At 49.4% G+C, this 14489-nt stretch overlaps 1 protein-coding gene across 3 annotated transcripts in view; it reads left to right on the forward strand.

The window, feature by feature from the left end:
- The window catches only part of SEL1L3 (SEL1L family member 3), a 797084-nt gene that overhangs the window by 700936 nt on the left and 81659 nt on the right, over positions 1-14489 (forward strand). For all 3 annotated transcript variants that reach the window (XM_069631849.1, XM_069631850.1, XM_069631848.1), the window contains exon 20: positions 3729-3838. In XM_069631849.1, the coding sequence (XP_069487950.1) occupies positions 3729-3838 (110 nt within the window). The remainder of the gene's footprint in view (positions 1-3728; positions 3839-14489) is intronic.

The raw sequence follows: 14489 nt of genomic DNA on the forward strand, positions 1-14489 counted from the left end.
CACACCGTTCTCAAGGACCTCAGGCCTCGTCCCTTCTTGTTGGCATCCCTCTGCCTGGTTCACTCCTGCCAACCTTTATAACAGAATTCACTGTGGACATCCCTCGATCAGGTTCACTCCTGTCCATGCGTTCACTTCACCAAGCGGGATTCACTTCCCTTTCGCTTTACAATCATCTGTTGGTCAAAGGTTTTCATGGTACAGAGGATTTTGCACAACTCCTGTATGACCACTTTGACCCTCCCTTCTCGCCATTTCTCCCATGGCCTTCTGGTACCTGTAGTTCAACAACATAGAAATGGCCTTGAGCACGCACCCGTGTGGTGCTTGACTCTGCTCAGCTGATTTTCCCCTTTTTTTGTATCAACAGTTCTTTGTTATCAAAGTTCAATTAACTTCTTGCTACTTTCCTTCAACACAGTTTGGTTTCCTTATCGGCTCTCCCCTCGACTCACCGATTGTGATGAACTGCTTTGCCTTCTTGTCTGTAGAGTCAAGGCCAGTACCATTGGGCCATGCGTCTCTCCCTGGCTTGGCTATCAGCGGAGGAGGCGCCTGGGTACCATCTGGTGCAACACATGCAGGTTATTGTTCCTGTCCTTACTATTCCTTCTCTTGAGGCTTTTGCGGATCTCTGTCGATAAGGGCAAGGTCACTTCTCCCCTTGGTATCCTCTGGACTCGTGCCGTCTTTCGCTTCCTTTTGAAGTGCCGGAATGAGTTAGCTCTCAAGTCGTGCAATCTGCCTTGCTCGTAGTGTGCTCTCCTGCTCCACCTTTTATCCCTGTGGGGAAAGTAAAGGTCTGTCAGGTGTGTGTTATTTGGGTTAATTGCCTGACCCTTGGGTTGGGACATGTCAGGTGAACAGTTTCCACATTAGTCAGTTTACTATCATATTGTAAGAAAGTGTTCATGTCGGAAAAGGGAAAGGTTTTGTAGGGAATTACAACCTTTATATCAGGGGGTTTGTGAGACAAACGGGAATGACATCATAAAATAAACAAGAGGGTTTGTGGGAACTATATTTGTTCATATTTGACTGGGAGTTCCGAAAGTGATAATCAGAGGGACGGGATTGGTAGGGATTATGAAGCAAACGCGGATAGTCGGAATCGTGGACTGAACCGAGGGGATTGTGAGAAAAATAATGTTTTGTCAAGGCAGATTGGGTGTTTGGAAATTAATTATCAGAGGGATGTGATGTAGAATGATTGGAAATATCCGAGTTGAAGATGGAGGAAAGGGCACTATGGACTAGGAGTAGGTTAGTCACTCCGGTGAGTAACACTTAATTTCTCTGTGCAGCTTTTATATGCCTGTTTCTTGCAGATTTCTTTTTACTGTAATGTTCTCACTTTTAGAAATCTGAGGGTTCTGTCGGGATTATACATTTACAACGGTTAGGGTGATGAACTCAGTGAACATTTGGAATTTTAGAAATACTGTATGTGATTTTTGTGAAATTCAGCAGGTTATGGTTATTTTATTTAAAAAACACATTGCTATCCCTGTTTGGACGATGGAAATGCAAATGGTACCAGAACGGTTCGCATCACTCCTGTGCTATGAATGAAACTCAAAAGCTTGATTTCGGATGTGATCTAATCAAAAGCAAAACAATAAATTATTTAGACCGTTTAATCTCAAACATCACTAAAAGCCAGTTCCCTCAAAACCTGCTTGATACATTCAGCGGTAATGGACTCGTATGATTGCCAGCCCAAAGGCATTTACCCCATTTCAATTTAGGTCATTTCTACCATGTTTTACCCATGTCAATAAATGAGCTCCTTTGCAGTCCCGGATGTCTACCTGATATCTCCTACACACCTCTAAACAATATCTGTTCCGCGGAAGGAGACCTTTCTTATCATCATTCAGGCCCTTGGGATTCGCTCTCAGGCTGCATCTGCACTTTTTGGACTGGTAAATCATATCATCGTGGATGTTTTGTTAAAACTACTGGGCCCATGCACAGACCTTTCTGCTGAAATTCAGACCCCCATTGCAGTGAAGAGCAAAGGGTGATCTCGGTTTGCTATGCCACCCAGGCCCTAGCCTGATATTCCCCTAGGTCTGGCCACAGGTAGGCCTACATGCAGATTTCAGTCGTCGCCCTAAATTTGACTCCTGACCCCTTTAGTCATATGTTAGCTAATGCCATTTTTTATGCAGGTGTACTACTACTGCTAAATCATTCTGCGCCTAAGTGTTTTCCCACTTTATTTTGAATGCTGTACTTGCACTTGGGTTTGTTCACCAAATGTGTACTGCTCCCAGGTGCCCCATTGTAACTTGGATACTGCAGGGTTTTCCCTTTCTGTATGCCTTCACTACAATTTTGCCCATATGCTGTGCATCAAATTTCCATACTAAATGTTCTGCACTCCCCTCTTCTGCGCAGCCAACCAACTTACCTCTAAATCTACTACCTTAGGCTTTATACATGACACACATACTTTATGCCTAGAATTATCATATTAACCATAATGGAGTCAAACCTCAAATCCAAAACTCCTATCACCCCCCCCACACACACACACACACACACACAAAAACACACACACAAACGAGTGGAAAACCTGGCCTCACAGTGCTGCGATATGTCAGGTTGCGTGCCCCCCTACTACTGCACATAGCCATAGTGCCCCCCACCCCCACTTATGCACATAGCCATAGTGTCACTAAACTCCTACAACCAGAACCTCGGGTCACGAGTAGTACAATTCAGCACTCATCAACCATCAATTTCGTACCTGCTTCCCTTTCTATCCCAGTAACAACCATGCCCACCTCGTTTCTAACAGGATCATGTGCAACAAAGCCAACAAAATAGTAGAGTTGTGGTATACAAGGCCTATTTAAATTACACACACAATCCGGTGCAAATTGTTTATCAAGTACTTCATTTCATAAAGGAATAAATGGACTGTTCTTACTTTTTTATTGCTGCAACATTTATAAGCATTGACCAAATTCACATCGTAACTATGCAGTACATTACAAATACAACAGAATTTTTAAAAGAACATTTAAAATAGCACATGGGAACAATGCAAAGGGTGAAGGAAAACATGAAATAGAATTTGTGACTTGATATTGATCTGGATTACCTTTCTAGGGTATTTAACTTGCTTTATTAGATTTCAAATTTGAGATTGGTGGCGAAAAATGTTATCACCTTTTCCTACCCAGCTTTTACATTGCTATCTGGCATTGAACAGCTAGTCCTCTGACAAATTTTCTTTTTTTGCCCACCTGCTTGTTTGAGCCTTACAATTGAAAGTTAGTAGTCCTCCCCGCCGCCTTCATCACCACTAAAAATTATCCCCTTTGACATTGTTCCTTCTGCTCCAGTTTAGTATCCTTAGCTGAAAGAGCATTGCTGGTGGGGGTAGTAGCATTTCCGTCAATCGGTATCGCTGCCCCATTTACCAGCTGACCTGTTCTTTTTTTGTATATTTCCCGATATTGGTGTGCCACACTGTCTGCAAGTCATCAATAATGATGGAAACATTGCTTATTAGAGATCAACAGGATGCCTACCTATCCATACACCATACTACTTAGATTATATGTTAGGACCCTCTGAAGTATTTTTACCATATTTTGTCTGTTTAATATTGGTCCCAAAATCTCTTGTTCGTGTCATTTGAAATGTGTAACCTGTTATGTATCACTAAGAAAAAAATAAAAACATATTTTACTTGTTTTGTTTTTTTGTTGCAGCATTCTTAAAGATGGGTGATTTGTATTATTATGGACACCATAATCAATCCAAAGACCTAGGGATGGCCATATGGATGTATACACAAGCTGCTCTACTGGACGATTCACAGGTACTGGAAGCTGACTGACACATTTACAATCAGAGTGACTGTCTCCAAGTTAATGTTCCAACATGTTTCCCTATTATATAAGAACCTTCATTTCTGTTTAAATTTTAGTTCATTGTTAATTTATGCACATTCTTTTTTTTTTCTCAAACGAGTGAGTGAGTGGGTTCATTTATTAGGCACCTTTGCAAGATAAACTCGCTCAGAGGGCTGTGCTAGTCTTATAAATTGTAGATGATTTATTCTCCAGCATGGGGTCTGGCATGGATTCACATGCTCATGAATATTCCCCGTCGTCAGGCTGGGAATCCTCGGTAAAGAAAAATCAGTATCAGTTTCGTTTCTGATCTGTCTTTCGTAGTAGTAACCAATCACTGATCTCTGCGTCATACTGACCACAGCCAATGACTGCCATCTCCCTAAGCCCCGCCTCTGGCAGCCATCTTCAGATTTTTACCGCACGTTCAAGTGTTGGGATCCTCGTGCTATTGCTCTCGAGCTTTAGTGCGTTTTTGCGCTTTTTCATAGGAAAATTCTCTTTTTTCGGTCAAAAGAGCCTCAAGCTCCACCGTTTCTTTATCCGATCAACAGGGACCCGTGTTGGATTCTTCTACGCCCCTCAAGGGTGAAGATTTCGTCGAGCCACGCTTTTGGAGGAGTCCAGAAGTTTCACAGGCCCATCTCGGACATGGCCCAGGAGAAGGGAAGCTCGACGCCCGGAAAGCTGTTCAGGGTCTGCCCTGGATGCCAGCTTCAGAATGTCTTCAAGGAGGACGAACACTCCCTTTGCCTCTACTGCTGGAAGGGAAGAGCCCGTCAGGCGAGAAAAAGAAGAAGAAGTCCGAGCGGTCTTCTAAGACCTTTGAGGGCGCCCCGGTGACGGGGGCCCAACAGAAGGCCAAGCACCGCGAGTCCGCTGGCACCGGAAGTGCCGAACGGTCGGGCTCTTCGGTTGCCAGGCAGGGCGCAACCTCCCCGGCACCATCAACCACGAGCCAACGCTCTGGCTCGGGTAAGAGAAAGTCCGAGCACCCGGCGAAGCTTCTGGAGAGGCCCCGGTCGAGCTTGAAGGCCCCATCGGAGGGGGAGCGAGGCGGTGACCCTCCCCCCAAGGAGAAGGCGGTGAGCGCACCTAAGGTGGTGAAAGCCTTAATCCACCCTGCCAGGCCTCTATCGAGACAGTCGCGGCGGCCCTGGCTCAGCCTGTGGAGGCTACACCATTGGAGGCGACTTCGGGGCCCAGAGTCTCCCTGCCACCACGGAGGGAGTCCTCTTTCAAGCCCATCGACAGGACCCCCGTGAAACCTCCGACGGAGAAGAAAAAGGGGGGGCAGGAGGCCATTGTGGATTCGGCTTCAACCTCTGAGGAGGAGCTGATCGAAGTCTTAAGCCACGGCATTGGCGTGGAAGAAGACCAGCCTGTCGGGAGGGACCCCGACGAAGGAGACGACGAGAACGTCGAGGGTACCGACGAGGTTCCTGACCGCCCGTCGGAATCCCCTCAACCAGTTCCGCAAGACAACTCGGCGGCCATTTTGTTGGCTATACAGTCCTTATGCTCGGAGATGAGGACGAGATTGCCGTTACCACCAACGAAGGAACTGCTCCCGACGGGGGACCCGGAACCAGGCCCTTCTGGGAGCCCTCCTCCTAAGAGAAGAAGGATTCAGCCTCCACCTCCTTTTCAACCATCGCGCCCTGCTCAGCCCTCCTCCCCGTCCACGAACCGTGGGGATGATACGGGGACGGACACGGCCGCGACGGGTACAGACAACGAAGTTTACGATGAGGATCTTCCGTCGTCACCTCCTCCCCGGGCTTCCCCACCCGACGAGATTGGATCGTTTCATGCCATGATCGCCAGGGCATCCGAGCTTTTCCAGCTCTGCCTGGAAGAGAAGAAGAAGGAAGGTTTCCTTTATCAACGGCGCGAGACCAAGAGGAAGACATTCCTCGCTGTACCTCTACTGGACGATATCTGGGATGAGGGTCTCGCCCTCCTCAAGAACCCCTCCACAACGCCTGCGAGAAGGGATCGGTACAAGAAGAAGTACCGGGTCCTGGACGCGGCCCCCTTGTGCCTTCGGGCACAGCTGACACCAGACTCGGTCGTCTCTGCGGCGGCCAGGAAGAAAGCGGGGGGAGCTTCGACCTCTACGTCAACCTCCCCCCTGGACGGCGAGGGAAAGAAATTGGACACGATGGGACGCAGAGTCATCTCATCGCTAGCAATGACGATTAAGGCTGCCAACGCCTTGGCTATCGTAGCCCGGTATGACAGGGAGTTGTGGTACAAGATCGCCCCCCTGCTGGACTTCCTACCGGACGACAAGAGGGCGGAGGCCCTAGAGATCTTGCAGGAAGGAGAAGTGGCGTCGGACCACGCCATTACGATAGCGACGGACATCGCCGACACTGGGTTTCGCCAGTTGGGCAACGGCGTGTGCCTTAGATGGCGTGGATGGCTCAAGGCAACGGACCTCCGGCAGGACGTGCAGACCAGAGTTTTGGACATGCCGTTCGACGGGAGCAAACAGTGGACGATTCCCTACAAGCCATCAAGACGGACACGGAGACGGCCCGGGCTCTTGGTGTTCTCCAGCAATGACGGCTGCCCTTTCGGAGCACCGGAGGCAAGCAGGGTGCCACCAAAGGTTCCGGCGGCAGATATTCCACCTACCGTCAAGCGGCCCGTTCGTCGTCACAGGAAGCCTACAGGGGACCAGGCAAGTCGGGCGGACCCCGCCGTCGTCGCCAGGGAGGACAAGGCGGCAAAGCCTCGTCGAAGCAGGACTGAACCGGCCATGGGGTCGGGCCCCCACCGAAGCATCCCGGTGGGAGGCCGGCTGGCGAACTTCGTCAGCGTGTGGGAGTCCATCTCCACCGACGGTTGGGTGCTGGACGCCCTGGCCCAGGGTCACGCGCTCGAGTTTCTAAAGAAGTGCCCGCGTGTCCCCCCCGTGGCCAGGAAGGAACATCACGTCCCTCAACTTCTGTTGGAGGTAAAGGCGATGCTCAAGAAAGGCGCCATCGAGCTCTTCCCAAAGAGGCTTCGGGGCTCCGGAGTTTACTCCAGATACTTCCTCCTGAAGAAGAAGACAGGAGGATGGCGTCCCATCCTGGACCTACGACGACTGAACAAATTCATCAAGGCACAGAAGTTCCGGATGGTCACTGTCCAGCACGTCCTGGGTCAGCTGGAGGAGGGCGATTTTCTGTCGTCGTTGAATTTGGAGGATACTTACTTCCATATCCCCATCCTAAAGGGACACCGAAGGTTTCTCAGATTCGTGGTCCAAGGGCGTCACTACCAGTTCAGAGCCCTTCCCTTCGGATTGAGGTCAGCACCCAGGGTGTTCACCAAGTGCCTCGCACCGGTGGCGGCGCGGCTGCGCCTGGAGGGGATCCACGTCTACCCCTACCTGGACGACTGGCTCATCCGAGCAAAGACAAGGGAGCTCGCCGCGGAGCACACGGCGAGGACCGTCCAACTACTCACGGACCTAGGATTCTCCATAAACTACGCCAAGTCCCACCTGGTGCCCGCGCAAGACGCACTGTTTCTGGGAGCGAAACTCGACACAGTGGCGCTTCTGGCCTCTCCGTCGGAGGAAAGGACGAGGGCCATCTCGGGCAAGGTGCAGCGGATGCTGGTTGCGGACGCGGCCAGGATGAGGTCCATCAAATCCCTCCTCGGAATGTCTTCTTGCATTTATCTCATCCGCCTTTGCAGGCTTCGGATGCGCCCGTTACAGGAGTTCCTGGACGCTCGCTGGATCCAGACGACGGGTAGCTTCGAGGACAGGATCACACTCGACGAGAGCTTCCGACGAGCGATCCGGTGGTGGGGCACCCGCGCGCATCTGACGGCGGGCATGGACTTCCAGACCCCGGGCCACCAGAAGACAGTGATCACAGATGCCTCCCTGGAAGGGTGGGGAGCGCATACCGAAAATCTTCACGCGAGAGGCCTTTGGCTTCCGACTGAGAAGTCCCTCCATATCAACGTCCTGGAGCTCTGTGCAGTGTTTTGGGCCCTCAGGTCCTTTCTTCCGTCCCTCAAGGGCAAGGTGGTGAGGATCTTCACCGACAACACCATTCATGTTCTACATCAGGAAGCAGGGCGGTACCAGATCCCCAGCCCTGTCCAAGGAGGCGCAGGATCTGTGGCATTGGGCCGTCGCCCAAGGGATGTTTCTGGTGCCGTTTCATCTGGCAGGAATAAAAAACACCATCGCCGACTCGCTCAGCAGAGAGCTGCGCTTGTTCCACGAGTGGGAACTACGACAGGATCTAGTGGACCACCTCTTCGGACGGTGGGGCACACCCCAGATCGATCTGTTCGCCACGGCGACGAACTCCAAGTGCCGGAGGTTCGCCAGCAGGTTTCCCCAGCCGAGGAGCATGGGCGATGCTTCCTCGTTCCCCTGGGAGGGCCTGTTTCTATACGCGTTCCCTCCATTGCCGTTGCTGATCCGGCTCATCAACCAGCTCAAGAGGTCACGGTGCAGAATGATCCTCGTCGCACCTGCGTGGCAGAGGCAGATATGGTTCCTGGACCTTCTGGACGTGTCAGCGTCCCTGTCAATCAAGCTGCCAGTGGACGCGGATCTTCTCTCCAGGGAAGGAGACGCCATCCTCCATCACGACCCGAAGTCGCTGAACTTGCAGGCCTGGCTCCTGCAGCGTTAGAGTTTGGAGGTTACGACATACCGGCCGACTGCAGAGAGGTTCTTGCAAAGGCCAGGGCGTCCTCAACTCTTAAATGCTACGGACACAAATGGAAGAGGTTCTCTGTCTGGTGCCACGCACAGAAGATTAACCCTCTACGGATTACGGCTCCTCAAGTACTGCCGTACCTACTGACGCTGGCCAAGGCTGGACTGGCGCACGCTTCCATCAAGATTCATCTTGCTGCGATCTCCCGATACACCAGAACCACGGGACAGACGTCTTTGTGGTCTCATCGTCTGGTGAAAGAATTCATGAAGGGACTGTTCTGATCGTTCCCGCCGGTGAAGGCTCCGGCCCCGGCATGGGAGCTCAATGTGGTGCTGACCAATCTCATGGGACCTCCGTTCGAGCCTCTGCACTCAGCTCCGTTGAAGTTCTTGTCGTGGAAAACAGCGTTCTTGTGGACATCTCCTCCGCACGACGGGTGGGAGAGATCCAGGCCCTTTCCTGCAAGCCCCCGTACTTGACTTTTCACGACATGAGGGTAGTGCTCAGGACGCACCCCTCCTTCATGCCCAAGGGGCCGTCGGACTTCCACCTCAACAAACCCTTGGTGTTGCCTGTTTTCTTCCCGTCGCCTTCGTCGCCGGCTGAAAGGACTTTACACTCGCTGGATGTGGCTAGAGCGCTGAAGTTCTATGTGGACCGCACGAAGAGTTTTCGGAAGACGTCACAACTTTTTGTGAACTTTGGACCTGTCAATCAGGGGAAGGCTCTCTCAAAGGCTTCCATTTCCAGATGGCTCTCCGGCTGTATCATGTACTGTCATCGGTTGGCAAACCGACCGCTGCCCGGCCGTCCGAGAGCCCATTCCACCAGAGCGATCGCAGCTACCACGGCGTTCCTATCTGGTGTGCCCCTGCTGGACATCTGCAGGGCTGCTACGTGGAGGTCGACGCACACCTTCACGAAATTCTACTGCGTCGACCAGGATTCCAGGGAGGAGTCCAGGGTCGGCCAAGCAGTGCTGCGCAACCTGTTCGCCTAAGGTGAACCTGGTGAGAAGGTAAGAGATGATTAATGTTGAGTTGTTGTATTGCTTAATGTTGAGCCTGTTGCCACCTCCCGTGGTTGTGCATGTGTGTACTGCTATGTATTCTTTTATTCATGAGCATGTGAATCCATGCCAGACCCCATGCTGGAGAAGGAACAAGTTACTTACCTGTAACTGTTGTTCTCCAGCATGGGTCTGGCATGGATTCACATGCGAACCCTCCCGCCTACCCCTCTGCGGCTCTTCACTTGGTCATATTGCCACTTCACGTGCTACCAAATCTGAAGATGGCTGCCAGAGGCGGGGCTTAGGGAGATGGCAGTCATTGGCTGTGGTCAGTATGACGCAGAGATCAGTGATTGGTTACTACTACGAAAGACAGATCAGAAACGAAACTGATACTGATTTTTCTTTACCGAGGATTCCCAGCCTGACAACGGGGAATATTCATGAGCATGTGAATCCATGCCAGACCCATGCTGGAGAACAACAGTTAAAGGTAAGTAACTTGCTCCTTATTTAGGCACAGGGGCATAACTCTTGGAGGATATCAACATCTATCTGTTCTTTCAGACCTTTTTGAAAAATGGAGAGGAGGTTATCGTCTCATAATGTCAGGGGTAACATATTCTATGCATTGGCTGCTGACTGTCATGAAGCCACATTTCTCAGGCCAGGTCGGAATGAGACCTTAGAGGCTTGGAGAAGCCACTGGCTTTGTGGAGTATAATAGTGGTCTTGAATAGTCCCCAGTGATGGAATATGGAGGATAACCCAGGGTCTCATCCCTCTTCCTGGCCTCTGAACAGATGAGCAAAATGGCACCTAGAAAGAAATGCTCCTCCTTCTTTTACAGATTCATAGACACTCGTGCTTCCAAACAGAGATGGCGGTCTGCAAATCTCTATACCAAAGACCCAATAGGTGCAGATCAAGTTCTACCGCTCACCCCAAAACCAAAAAAACACAGATGTGGCTACTGCTGCAAACAACCAGTATTCCAGGTATCATGGAGACACAGGGGTCATTGGGGGAATGCATTCAGAATTAGGCGACTGCTGTGACAGGGCTGCCTAATGTCAAGGTGGTGGTCCAGATTTTTATGTGCTCGCCCTGCAGATCTGCCCATTAACAACTATGAAATCACAGCAGGGTTAGGTGGATGGTCGACTGAGAATGGCCAATCTTGGAGCCACAAGCTTGGGTTATAAAAAGAGGTCCAATGCTAGTGAGGGGTATTTAGAGTCTGTTGCAGTGAGAGAGGCAGAGCAGAGTGAGGAGCAGGTAGAGTAACAAGCACAAGAAGGGAAAGAGCAGGAGGAAGGAGGAGAGCAAGAACTGGAAGGAAGGAGGAAAACACAAAAAGGAAAAGGGGAGAGCTGGAGAAGTGAAAGACCAGTATGAGAAAGGGGAGATCACATCAAGAGAAAGGAGAAGAGGAAGAAGGCAATAAATGTATAGGGAGAAAGAGTGCATGAGCAGGGTAAGTGAATCATTGGGGAAGAGAGATATTCGAAGGAGGCAGGAATGAGAACATCTGGAGAGAAGAGAATAGATGGAGTGCTGGAGAACATTAACTATAATTAAGAGGATGTGGAAGGAAAGCACTGGGGAATAATGAGGCCGAGGGGCCTCCAGTTTGGCCATGCCAAAAGTGTCAAGATCTAGAGGGTGTGGCATGGTGGAGTAAGGAGTCGAACAAAGGGGTGGCATGTTTCAACATATTTTATTTTAAAAATAAAGGAAAGGTCCTACCTCCTCCCGTCTCTAAAAGGGTTATCCCTGCCTAAACAAATATACCTCAGGTGTTCGTCGTCAGGATGTGTTTGCAAATGAAACTCTCCGTCCTATGTCCAAAAACCTACTCTAAGCCTACCACTAGTCTACAAAAGGGTTCAGCATCCAAATGAAAATAGTACCAGGATAATGGCTTCTTCCTCCTGGTGAACTGGCTCAGTCATCTTTTTCCCATCAATCTTTTGCTCTAGTTTCTGATTCAACAGGGAGAGTACGGTCAGGAGAATGAGTCCCTTCTACTGACCCACCTCGCACCGCCTTGCGGACTGCCTTGGATATTCTTAAGCAATAGTCCTCAAAAGTCTCATCACTTCTTTTTAAGGGCTTCTGAAAGCTTGCTTTACAGTTCCAGCAATACTTCCTTTTCTTACAACTTTATGAAGATTATCGTCAGATAGCTCTTGTTTTCTAGGATCCTCTTTAATCCTAGTTGGATTATCACTGAGATGAGGGAGATTCCTCCTGATGCACAATTGTTTTTCAAACCTTTGGGTATCACTATTGTCATGAGGGAGATCACTCCCAAGATTCTCTTGACCCTTGGTTCTTTGGATATCTCTACTGTGATGACGGAGATTACTCCTGAGGCTTTCTTGACTCTTGGTTCTTGGGGTATCACTACTGTGATGAGGGATATTACTCCCAAGGCTTTCTTGACTCTTGGTTCTCTGGGTGTCACTACTGTGATGAGGGTGATTTCTCTCGACTTTCTTGACTCGTTTTGTCTCTTTAGCCAGGTGAGATTACACCTGGTGCAACTTCAGTCTCTGTTCTCCCCAGACCCCACCCGGATTTCCTGCAGTTCCTGTTACCTTGTTTGGGTTGGGAATGTGTGTCTGGTACTTCCCGGGGTTTCGGACGGTTTGCTGTTTGCTCGTCGTTTCCTTCTTGTTCACCCACACGGCTCTACGAAGGCCTGGGAGAGGTGATCTCGGTGTTGGACTGAGTGCTCCACCTCCCAGTGGCCACACCACCACCTCCACTTAACTGACACTTGAGTGAGTCGGCACCCTGCTGGCTCATGGGATTCTTCTGCTGCTTCCACTCTTTCACATCCTCTCTTCCGAGGACCAGCTTCTCTGTACAGCTGACAGGTTCCCGGGTTCGAGCTTCCCAGGATTTGGCAGTTCCTTTTCGGCTTCTCTCCTCTTCCTTCAGTCCATTCTCAGTTTTTCTCTCTCCTAGTTCGGTCCACCCCAGCTCGGCGTCATACTCTTTTGGTTATTTCCATGATGTACTCTTCATTCCTCATCATGGTCACCTCTTCCCAGTACTCTTAGAAAAAGGTGTGCCATCATTCTTGTTCTTCCTCATCTCAGTGGTGTCAAGTCTCAAAGAAGCAGGGAGTTGGAGGGGGGGGGTAATGTTGCAGTAACACAGAGTAGTGCTTTCGGTTGCACCCTCTGCAGACGTTAGGGTTTTTACAGGTGCAAGGGCAAGAGGGTTAGGGAGTTAGTTCACAGAACAGGGGTCCTTATTCCCCTGAGGGGAGTCTCTCCCTGTAGTCCCACTTTCCACCACCCCTAGGGGGACTATTGGGTAGCAGCCCCACCTCCCTTGCCTCACAGGGGCTCTCCCCTGGGAAGAAGTGATGAGATCCTGTGAATCCTCACATACCCTTCCCCGAATGGAGTTGGCTCCCCCATACTCATCCAGAGGAAATCTGGAAAGAAAATCTGCATTACCCTGTTCCTTTACCTTCCTATGTTCAACGGAAAAGCAAAAGGTTTGGACATCTAAAAACCAACACATTGTGCAGGGATTAGTATCTTTCCTCAAGCATAGCCAGGTTACAGGAGAATGGTCAGTAACTCGTCCAAACTTATGGCAAGTCAAATAGTGTTTTAAATATAATACAGCCCACTTGATGGCAAGTGCCTCTAACTCAATAGTGGCATAGTTTTTTTTGAGAGGAAAGAGCTTTCTGCTAATATATAGAATAGGGTGTTCCACCCCATCATATTCTTGGGAAAAGACCACTCCAACACCCACCTTAGACGCAACTGTGTATAGTATGAATTCATTTTTGAAATTAGGAACCTTTAATACTGGCTCACTGCAGAGTATGTGCTTCAGTCTGTCAAAGCTGACCTGATCTTGTTTTTCCCACTGTAAATTTTGCAGTTCTGCATTCTTCAATTTATTAATTAGACATGATGTTATCATGGAATATTGAGGCATACATCTACGATAATACCCAGTGAGACCCAGAAATGTGCAAAGATCTTTCTTGAACTTAGGGGCAGGCGTGTCTTGAACAGTACTTACTCTTTCTATCTGTGGCTGCACCAAACTATTCCCAACAAAGATTAATATAAACCGAAAGGTATTCTTCCCAAGTTTGGCTGTTCATTAAATTGTCATCTAGGTATGCGCCACAAAAAAGGGAAAAGGATTGCAATACCTTATCCATGAAGCTATCAAATGTTGCTGCGGTCCCATGCAGTCCAAACGGAAGAACCTTGAACTGAAACAAACCCTGAGGAGTCGAGAATGTCACCTTTTCCTTCTGTGAGAGATTTAATTGGACCTACCAATAACCCTTTATCAAATCAATCGTGGGGATATAAGCTGCTGGTCCTAGTTTGTCAATTAAATCATCAATCCTAGGCATAGGATAATTGTCAAACTGGGAGATGGAGTTAAGCCTTCTGAAGTCGATACAGAATCTCCACGACTGATCTAGTTTTGTGACTAGGACTGTTGGCGAGGACTTTGGCGAGGACCAAGGACTTTCCGACGGTTCTATAATGTCCGCCTCCAAAGTATTCTCCACTTCCTGAAGGATCGCATTCTTCCAGGCTTCTCGAATACGATATGGCTTCAGATTCACCTCCTTTCCAGAGGGGGGGGGAATGTGGTGCATTAAAGATTGTTGTTGAGGTGTTGAGTCAGGGGAGATCAAGTTATTTTTTGGTACTCCTTCAGTTAATACAATAGCCATGGTTACTGATGTGGTTTCCACAAGATCCACTTTCCATTCTTTCAGTAGATTTATATGCTCCACCTGATTCTGGGTTCTTTGATCAGGTTGGGCTACAAGATAGTTATACAGCCCTTTTTGTCTCCACATTCTCATAAGGCCCATACCATTTTTAAAGCATTTTTTGGTCTGAAGCAGGCAAAAGA

This window comes from Ambystoma mexicanum, chromosome 6q, assembly GCF_040938575.1.
Source record: "Ambystoma mexicanum isolate Mex_15411 chromosome 6q, UKY_AmexF1_1, whole genome shotgun sequence".
NCBI classification, from domain to species: domain Eukaryota; kingdom Metazoa; phylum Chordata; class Amphibia; order Caudata; family Ambystomatidae; genus Ambystoma; species Ambystoma mexicanum.